Source organism: Drosophila kikkawai, chromosome X, assembly GCF_030179895.1.
Source record: "Drosophila kikkawai strain 14028-0561.14 chromosome X, DkikHiC1v2, whole genome shotgun sequence".
NCBI lineage: Eukaryota > Metazoa > Arthropoda > Insecta > Diptera > Drosophilidae > Drosophila > Drosophila kikkawai.
Window position 1 is genome coordinate 7,073,989 of NC_091733.1, and position 9,455 is coordinate 7,083,443.

The 9,455-nt window shown below is 39.9% G+C and overlaps 1 protein-coding gene across 1 annotated transcript; it reads left to right on the plus strand.

The window, feature by feature from the left end:
- Positions 1 to 782: 782 nt before the first annotated feature.
- On the plus strand, positions 783 to 1,742 carry LOC108083947 (uncharacterized). The gene has a single exon (XM_017179951.1). The coding sequence runs from the start codon at positions 783 to 785 to the stop codon at positions 1,740 to 1,742; it is 960 nt and encodes a 319-aa protein (XP_017035440.1).
- The last annotated feature ends 7,713 nt before the right edge of the window (positions 1,743 to 9,455 follow it).

The following is a 9,455-nucleotide window of genomic DNA, read 5'->3' on the forward strand; positions in this document are numbered from 1 at the left end:
GGTCGAGAAATCGGCAAAATAAAAATAAATATTAAAAATATTCATTGTGGGCGTTTTTTCGAAGCCAAAACATCGAAAAGTGACAAAAAATTAAGAAAATTAAAAGCCTATCAAGTGACAAAAAAATCAAAAAATAAAATGCCGACGCCTCCAAGTAAAAAAAAAGTGCCAAATCAAAAATTAAAAACACAGATACCTCCAAGTAAAAAAAATCATCAACAACAACAGCAAACCGAAACCAACAGACGTCTATAGAAGGAGGAAAGACCGCAGCAACAACAACGACATCAGAAACGAAAGCAGCAGCAGGTTAAAGGCTTTGATATTAGGATAAAAAAAACTTTTTAATGGGATAGACCTATTAATTTAAACCAAGTCACCCGGATTGATGTCACTTATAGGGGATATGATTCCATATTCGATGAAGTCGAATTCGACATCGCAACCTTAATTAGCGATATGGAAAGAAAAAAACCCATATACCGAACCGTAAGGATTTGCAATTCTTATGTTAGCTACCTAAACTAGACGCTTGTTTTATTTACAGCCTTTCTAAAATTTTGGTCCTTCGTTCAGATTTTTAAATCAGCACCTGAAAGTCTCTATGTAGTGCTAGACACCAGCAGCTTAAGGTAGCAAAAATAAAAATCTGTTGGTTTCCCCCACGAGATAAGAAACAGAGAATAAAATAAAAAAGCAAAAAGATACACAAGAATCAGCTCTTTCAAGCGGAGCAGTGCCTGTCTGCCGCCCTACGCTCCAATCCCTATAATCTGGAGGTCATGGGTGTGCTAAGCGTGGTGATGGTGCTGGGTGAATATCCCATGGCAGAGCGGGATCAACAAATTACAGTGTCGGAGCATCCGCACCTGATCACCGCCCATCAGTTATTCCTTCGCGCCCATTTCATGTTCGTTGAACGTAAGCTCGAGCGTGGTCTGGGCTTGTTGAGGCGTTGCCTCCAGCTGGAGCCGCGACATCCGGAGGCACTGCTGCAACAAGCCCGTCTCTACACGGATATGGAACGTTATACGGAGGCGGCGGGCGCATATCGCGATGCCCAGATCCATTTGCCGTATCGTTTTGAAGTCTTCAAGGGTCTCTTCAACTGTTATTTGGCCCAGAAGAGATATGCGGAGGCGCAGGCCATCTGTACGCTGACCCTGCGCCACTTTCAAGCCTCAGCCCGATGCTATATATTGTTTGGGCGGACATTGTTCTCCTCTGGAAATCCGAGTATAAAGAAGACAGCCCGTAAGTTTGCCCAGAGGGCATTGCAAATTGATGCCAACTATATGTCGGCGGTGGCCCTGATGGCCGATATCTATGAGCTGGAGGGCAATACGGGGGAGTGTCTGAAGCTGTTGGAAGAGCACACGACCTACCATCCGCATGCGGACTTTTTTGTCCAAATGGGCAATATGCGAATGAAGGAGCAGCCGATCAAGGCACTGGAATACTACTACAAGGCATTGGACATGAATCCAAAAAGCTTGGGCGCTCTGCCAGGTATTAATAGCTTGAAAGGCTCCTCCTTGGACATTGTACTGATTGCGGGTATCAAACGCTCCACGGAGGATAAGCAACCGATTGTCAAACCGGAATTTCTCGGCACCGATTGCATTGATTCCTTATCTTCCTTGCCAAATGCTGGGGAGGCTGTATCGGAACTTGATGCCAGTTCGGAGCAAATGTGGCAGGATGTGGATGTGGACATGGTAAACCTGAATACCTCCTTCTGATTTTATGTAAAAATACATACTCCAAGTATTATTATTATTATTATATTTTTTCTTTTATCAATGCATTTTCCAACACAAGCTTTTTTCTGATTAATTTTATTTTTTAATATTATTTTAATAGGCCTACGTTTTTGTGAAATTTTTAAATTAAGAAGAAAGTAGTCGCATTTAAAATTTAATTTAATTTAATTTTTTTATAATAATACAATTAATTAAAATTATTAAAATAATAATAAATTAAAATAAAATAAAATCTTAAATTAAAATAATAAAATTACAACTCTAATGAAGCGATTTAAAATTTGATTTAATATGTGGCTATTTACTTTATAATTCTAAAATAAATTTATTTAAATTTTCTTCATAATTCTATAATTTCACTATAATTTATGCCTATTGTAAAACAATTACTAACTAAAACAACTCAACTAATTAAAGAATTTTGTTTGCCAGCTGTCGCTCTGAAATGGCAGTTGCTATAAAAAAATCAAGAAAGGAAGCTAACTTCGGCACGCCGAAGTTTGTATACCCTTGCAGATATTATTTCATTACATTTTACCTATACTTATTATTTTTACAGTTTGACAGTTACAGTTTTACATTCACACCTTTACATTTTCTCTACATCTACCGATCGCTCCTATGGCAGCTATATGATATAGTTGTCCGATTTTCATGAAATTTATACCAAAATTCTAGAATAATAAAATAAGCTTATATCTCAGAGTAGATGAAAATACGTTGAAAAACAATGAAGTTATAAATTTTGTTCTATTAATTTTCCGATCATTCTTATGGCAGCTATAAGATATAGTCGTCCGATTTTCAAAAAATTTTTACCAAAATTCTGGAATAATATAAAATGGGTATATCTTAAAAATGATGCAAAAATATTGAAAAACAGCCAAGTTAAAATTTTTTTTCTAAAAATTTATCGAACATTTGTATGGGACCTATATGATATAGTCGTCCGATCCGGCCCGTTCTGACATATATAGCAGTGAGAGTATATAGAAGACTCTATGCAAAGTTTCATTCAGATAGCTTTAAAACTAAGGGACTAGTTTGCGTAGAAACGGACAGACGGGCAGACGGACATGGCTAGATCGACTCGGCTGTTGATGCTGATCAAGAATATATATACTTCATAGGGTCGGAAACGTCTCCTTCACTGCGTTGCAAACTTCTGACTGAAATTATAATACCTTGCAGGGGTATAAAAATATTTATTGTGGGCGTTTTTTCGAAGCCAAAACATCGAAAAGTGACAAAAAATTAAGAAAATTAAGAGCCTATCAAGTGACGAAAAAATCAAAAAATAAAATGCCGACGCCTCCAAGTAAAAAAAAAATGCCAAATCAAAAATTAAAAACACAGATACCTCCAAGTAAAAAAAAAATCATCAACAACAATAACAAACCGAAACCAACAGACGTCTATAGAAGGAGGAAAGACCGCAGCAACAACAACGACATCAGAAACGAAAGCAGCAGCAGTGAAGACGACAGCAGCAACGACCGAGAACTAGGAACAACTAAGTCAAATTAAATTTTTTTTTTTAATATCTATACATATATCTATACATTCAATTCTTCCTTCAAAGTGAACGGACGTGTTTTTTTCTTGCGCTCCCGATTTGTGTAGAATTTGCCTAAAACCTCCGGGGTTTACTAACATTTAATATTTGGTGTTTCAAATCATTCCCGTTCACTTCGCGTGTGCATGCTACTTGTTTATTTTGTGCTATTTAATTCAATTTAAATTGCTTTTTAGTTTGGGCTGCTGCGGTTGCCTTGCATTTTGCTCTTTTTGCATTCCCTTTTGTGCCTTTAGCGTTTGTTGTTGTTTGCGTTGCCGCGACAGCTATAAACGGTTCTACTCAGTGCTTATCTCTCGCTCTCCTGCTCTTTGCCCCCCCCGCTCATCAAGTGCCGCCGCACTTAATCCCTTGCGCCCTCTCTTAAATAGTGGAAGTACAGTGGTAAGTCCTTATAATGTCCCATAATATGGTCTGCTTCGCAAAAAATTGTAAGAAAAATATTACTTACGGTGAACTCACCATCACCTGTTGGCTGTGTGACAACATAGTACATGCCAAGTGCATTGGCGTTGTTGCACGGACAGTAGATGACGTGGCCAAAAATATCGGCGTACGTTACTGTTGCGAGGCCTGCCGCGAGGTGGAAAGGGAAATGATGTCTTTTATGCGGCAAACCAGGGGTGGTTTTAAAGAGCTATTATTGAGTTTTCGCAAAACTCAAGATATGCTCTTGGCGCTGGATACTCAATTTAATAGCCTCAAGCTGTTAAATGAGTCTCCTAGGCGCAAAAAAACCGCAACTGGTGGGCAGCATATTGGCGGATCCCAGCCACCAGTGATAGGCACTGCACAGCAGCCTCCCTCGACTCTGCCCCCGACCCCGGGACAAATTCCAAGAGTCCTGAGATCGAGCGCTAAAAAAGATTCGGTATCCGAATGCGTCGCGGGTGCGACCGTGCTCCCGGTGTTGCCCAGTTCCGTTTTGTCCACTGGGGGGTCCCAACTGTTGTCTCAGCCCTCTCAGAGCCCTAATCCCAGTCCCTGCCAGGGTATCAGGCCCGGACTACCGTCCGAAAGTGGTATGGTGGCTCAGTCTGCCGTGCCAAAACCCCTTATGGCAATTCCACCAACAAAAAAGTTATTTGTTTCACGGCTTTCCCCTGATCAGACATCGGAAGATGTCATAGCTTTTATCCAAGGCAAAGTAAAAGTCGATAGAGAAAAAATTAAGGTGGAAAAATTTAAATTTTCTTACCCTAGGAACATTTCGTCTTTCAAGATAAATGTTCCTGACGAAGTCTTTGGCACTCTATGCTCTGCCGAAACCTGGCCACAGTATGTGGTTGTCAAAGAGTTTGAAGGTACGAAAAAGAAAAAGCGGCCTGTAGGAATTACTCTTTCTAGGCCAGATTTGCCCAATGCGCCATCTACGTCATCCAATTCCGTCCCAAAAAACTAACCAGTTCCCTTGGTATTTCCTATCAGAATGCAAGAGGCTTACGCAGTAAGCTTCCTAAATTGTATTCCGACAGCGTCGCATTTGCTTCCCAAGTTATTGTGTTCACAGAAACCTGGTTAAAGCCGGAGATTCTGAGCTCCGAAGTTTTTCCAGCTGCGTTCACAGTATACCGGCTAGATCGGCCTATCAGACGTGGGGGAGGTGTCCTTATAGCGGTCGACTCCACTCTCACGTCCGAATTAATAATTTTCGAGGAATCCAACAATGTTGAATTCCTTTGCGTGAAGCTATCAGTTAATGGTAGTTCCATTTTTGTTACATGTTTCTACATTCCTCCATTGTCGGAACTTCCTATTTATTGGAACCATCTTTCCGCTATTCAGTTGGTCTCCAAAAGACTTTCGGATAGGGACCATTTAGCAGTTCTTGGTGATTTTAACATCCCAGGGGCTATTTGGTCCCTAGATAATTCCACAAACACACTTCTTACGACAACACATCATGATTTTATTGCTGGCTTGTTTGACATTTCGCTGTCCCAAGTCAATCATGTTCGAAATTCCTTAGAGCGCTTGCTTGATCTTTGTTTTGTCTCAGATCCGGAAAGAGTTAGTTTAGCTAGGGTGGCGCCCCTGACGCAACCCGAAGATCCCTATCATCCCACTTTCGATGTGACTATCGACTTGGGGACTGTTTCACGGAATAAGTCTGACAGTCCAGCCCAAGTAGTCTTCTGCTTTAGCAAGACAGATTTCGTACGGCTGAATAATTTCATAATTAATTACAACTGGTCCGATCTATACACATGCACTGACATGACGGAAGCCGTGGGTATTTTTTATCGTGTTATGAATTCATTTTTATTGACTGTGTTCCGTTATACTGTCAGTCTACATCGAACAAGCCTCCTTGGTTTACCAAAGAGTTGACCCGCCTCAAAAATAGAAAATCAAATCTATATGCTAAATATCAACGTACCGGTTCTCCGATTGTCCTATCTAGTTATTTATCAGCTCGATCCACTTTTACTGTGTATAACGCGCAGTGCTACAATAATTATTTGACTCGTTGCAGGTCCCAGTTTTCTGAGGACCCAAAACAGTTTTATAATTTTGTTAAATCCAAGCGTAAATCCATTACTTGTCCGTCCTCGCTCTCTTTTGGTAATTCAACAGCAGATAATGATCAGGCAATAGCCGATCTCTTTGCTCAGTTTTTTGAAACCACTTACTCCAACTCAATAGACCCAAATCAGGCTTATCCTTACATCATCCCGAAATCTAACCAAATCTTTAGTCCTACCATTAACGAAAGCTCTCTTCTTAGGAATCTTCATCGTGTTAAGCCAGTTTTTTTACCAGGTCCCGACGGAATACCAGGCTGTGTGCTTAGGAATTGTGCCGAAGCCCTGTGCAATCCACTTCTCAAATTGTTTACCATATCCTTAGAAACCTCCCACTTTCCCCTTTATGGAAGGAATCATTCGTTATTCCTCTCCACAAAAAAGGTAGCAAATTGGATGCCAACAATTACAGAGGTATCTCTAAGTTGTCGGCCATCCCTAAACTGTTCGAAAATGTTATTACTCCTCATCTGCAGCACCTGTGTAGGTCAATTATTTCTCCATGTCAACATAGTTTTATTAGGCGAAGATCAATTACAACGAATCTGTTGGAGCTTACTTCCTTTATTATAAAGGGATACCGAAATAACTTTCAGACAGATGTAATCTATACTGATTTCAGTAAAGCATTTGACTCTGTTAACCATTCTCTTCTTGTTCGGAAACTCGATTTAATGGGATTTCCGACTGATCTTCTTAATTGGATCACAGGTTATCTAAATGGCAGGACGCAGAAGGTGCTTTTCGAAAATAAACTATCTAATGTTCTTAGGGTTACATCTGGCGTCCCGCAAGGGAGTCATTTGGGTCCCCTACTGTTTGCGTTATTTATCAACGATCTGCCCGAAGTTTTGACCAACTCCAGAGTACTTATATATGCTGATGACGTCAAGCTTTGTGTGCAATATAACGATGCTATTTGCCAATCAGACTTACAGACAGATCTTAACAATTTTCAAACATGGTGCTGCGTGAACTTATTAAACTTAAACGGCTCTAAGTGCAAGCTAATGACATTCTCCCGTGTCACTCCTAAGCCTGCAACTTATACGCTAAACGGCTGCTCTTTGGAAAAAATTAATATAGTTGATGATTTAGGAGTCCGTCTGGATCCTAAACTTGACTTTGTCGATCATATTTCGTGCATGGTGAATAAAGCCAGGGGTGTGCTTGGTTTCATTAAACGGTGGTCGAAGGAATTCAATGACCCCTACGTTACAAAAACGTTATATACTTCACTTGTTCGTCCTATCTTAGAATATGGATCCTGCGTTTGGAGCCCTCAGTATGGCGTCCATAGTAAACGCATAGAATCGGTTCATAAGAACTTCTTACTTTTCGCTTTACGCGGTTTAAACTGGGATGCAAACCAGAGGTTACCGTCTTATTCTAGTAGACTCTTACTAATTAACTTACCCTCCTTATCTGATCGTAGAACCATGCTAGGTATTACATTCTTATACAACTTAATCCGTGGTGACGTGGAAAGTACTGACTTGCTCGGTCAGCTAAATTTTCACGTACCAATAAGAAACACCAGATCCTTTTTACCATTAGTTTTGCCCCACTGTAGAACATCCTTTGAACTGCATGAACCCTTTAGAGTCCTCTGTGAAAATTATAACGATTTGTACACAATAATATCTAACGTTGATAGCCTCCCAAAACGAAAAACTTCAATTGCATGCAAGCAACCAATCCGGCAGTACGCCAGTAGTAGTCTCCCCGCATCCTTTTTTTTAAGTCCTTCGCGTTTACTAATTGCTAACAGAACAAGCACGTGCTTGGTGTCGCAAGTTCCACTTGATATGTACTGTACATAGTGCATCAACGTCTTGCAATATACACATAAGTATACATACATAGAAGTGTAAGAAATTTAGAAAAACACTGTTCTTGCGTACAAATAAAAAATATCTTGTCCGTGAAAAAACTAAAAAACAATAAAAATGTTGTCAGCTGAGTCTATAGCACTAATAAAAGGGCAGGTAGAGATCACGGAAGGGAGTAGGCAGTTGCTTAAATTACCCAGCCTTAGTCTGGAATTAATGCGGGAATATGAAGATTATAAAGCTGAATGCGTAAGAAATCACGGTACTGCTGCGTATTAGAGTAGTCGATCACGACTACTTCAAAAACAAGCACTTTGACGAGATGATGTCAGGGTTTAAGACTATAAAGGAAAAAATTGAGAAGGTATTTAAAAAGGCAGACGAGGAGGCAGAAAAGAAATCCGACCAAAAGAATTTAGATAAAGCACTAGGGCAGTTAGAGAATTACTTACAAGAAACTCTTGTTGCGATTCAGGAGGATAGGGTAAAAGCTTTTGATATTAGGATAAAAAAAAACATTTTAATTTAAACCAAGTCACCCGGATTGATGTCACTGATAGGGCATATGATTCCATATTCGATGAAGTCGAATTCGACATCGCAACCTTAATTAGCGATATGGAAAGAAATAAACCCATATACCGATCCGTAAGGATTTGCAATTCTCATGTTATCTCCCTAAGCTAGGACATTAAGAAATAAATGTAGTTTGAAAAAAACAACTCAAAAGTGTTGGCCGCTTGTTTTTTTTCAGCCTTTCTAACATTTTGGTCCTTCGACGACTCTGCAACTTTCCCCCCTTTGGTAAGTGGTTCAGATTTGTAAATCAGCACCTGAAAATCTGTATGTAGTGCTAGACACCAGCAGCTTAAGGTAGCAAAAATAAAAATCTGTTGGTTTCCCCCACGAGATAAGAAACAGAGCATAAAATAAAAAAGCAAATAGATACACAAGAATCTTTTATGTTTTAAGAAATAAGCACCTTGTAGTTATAAAACTAATGGTAACTTACAAATTTAAAAACGAAAAGTGTCGTAAGGGGTGCTTGAGGCCATTAACATCAGCAAAAAGTGTGCGTAAATAAATAAAAATGAAAATATTTAACACGACGGATACTAGGTGCCAAGAGAAAAAAAGTGATTGCTCCAGTGCCAAGGCCCGCTTTATATAGGCCCGGCCGAGGCTTTAGAGTGGCCAGAGTCGATGCGGGAATTGGCCAGAACCAGTGTGGCCAGCGGTTGCGCGGTTCAGTGTGCCCGTTCGAAGGTGGTGCGCTCGCGCTTAAATTTGAATTGTTCTTGCATTTCTGTTTTCTTTATTTTCTTTCTTCTTTTGTTCATTTAATTTATTTATTTATTCATTTATTGTCCCTTATGCTATTCCTTACATTTATTTACTTCATGTATTGTCACTTAACCTAACCTTCTCTTATGTGCGCGGTACGCGTCACACCTGTGCCAATAAAGGTAGATGTGGTAAATCACAAAATTGATGATTTGCCAACATTACCGAAAATACAGTTCCCAACGTTCTTTGGAGAATCCAAGGATTGGGACCTATTTTATGAGCTCTTCCATGAGCTTATTCATTTAAGGGAGTTGTTCTTCGGACAGTCCCGATCGTATGAAATGCTCTAAGTGCGATAAGGGAGATCACAGCTATCACAAACCCTGTGACCGCTCACAGGAGGTCATATTTCGGGTTACTTGTTTTTCATGTTCTTCGATAGGCCCAAGTGGCGGTTGTGCTAGGCAGTGCA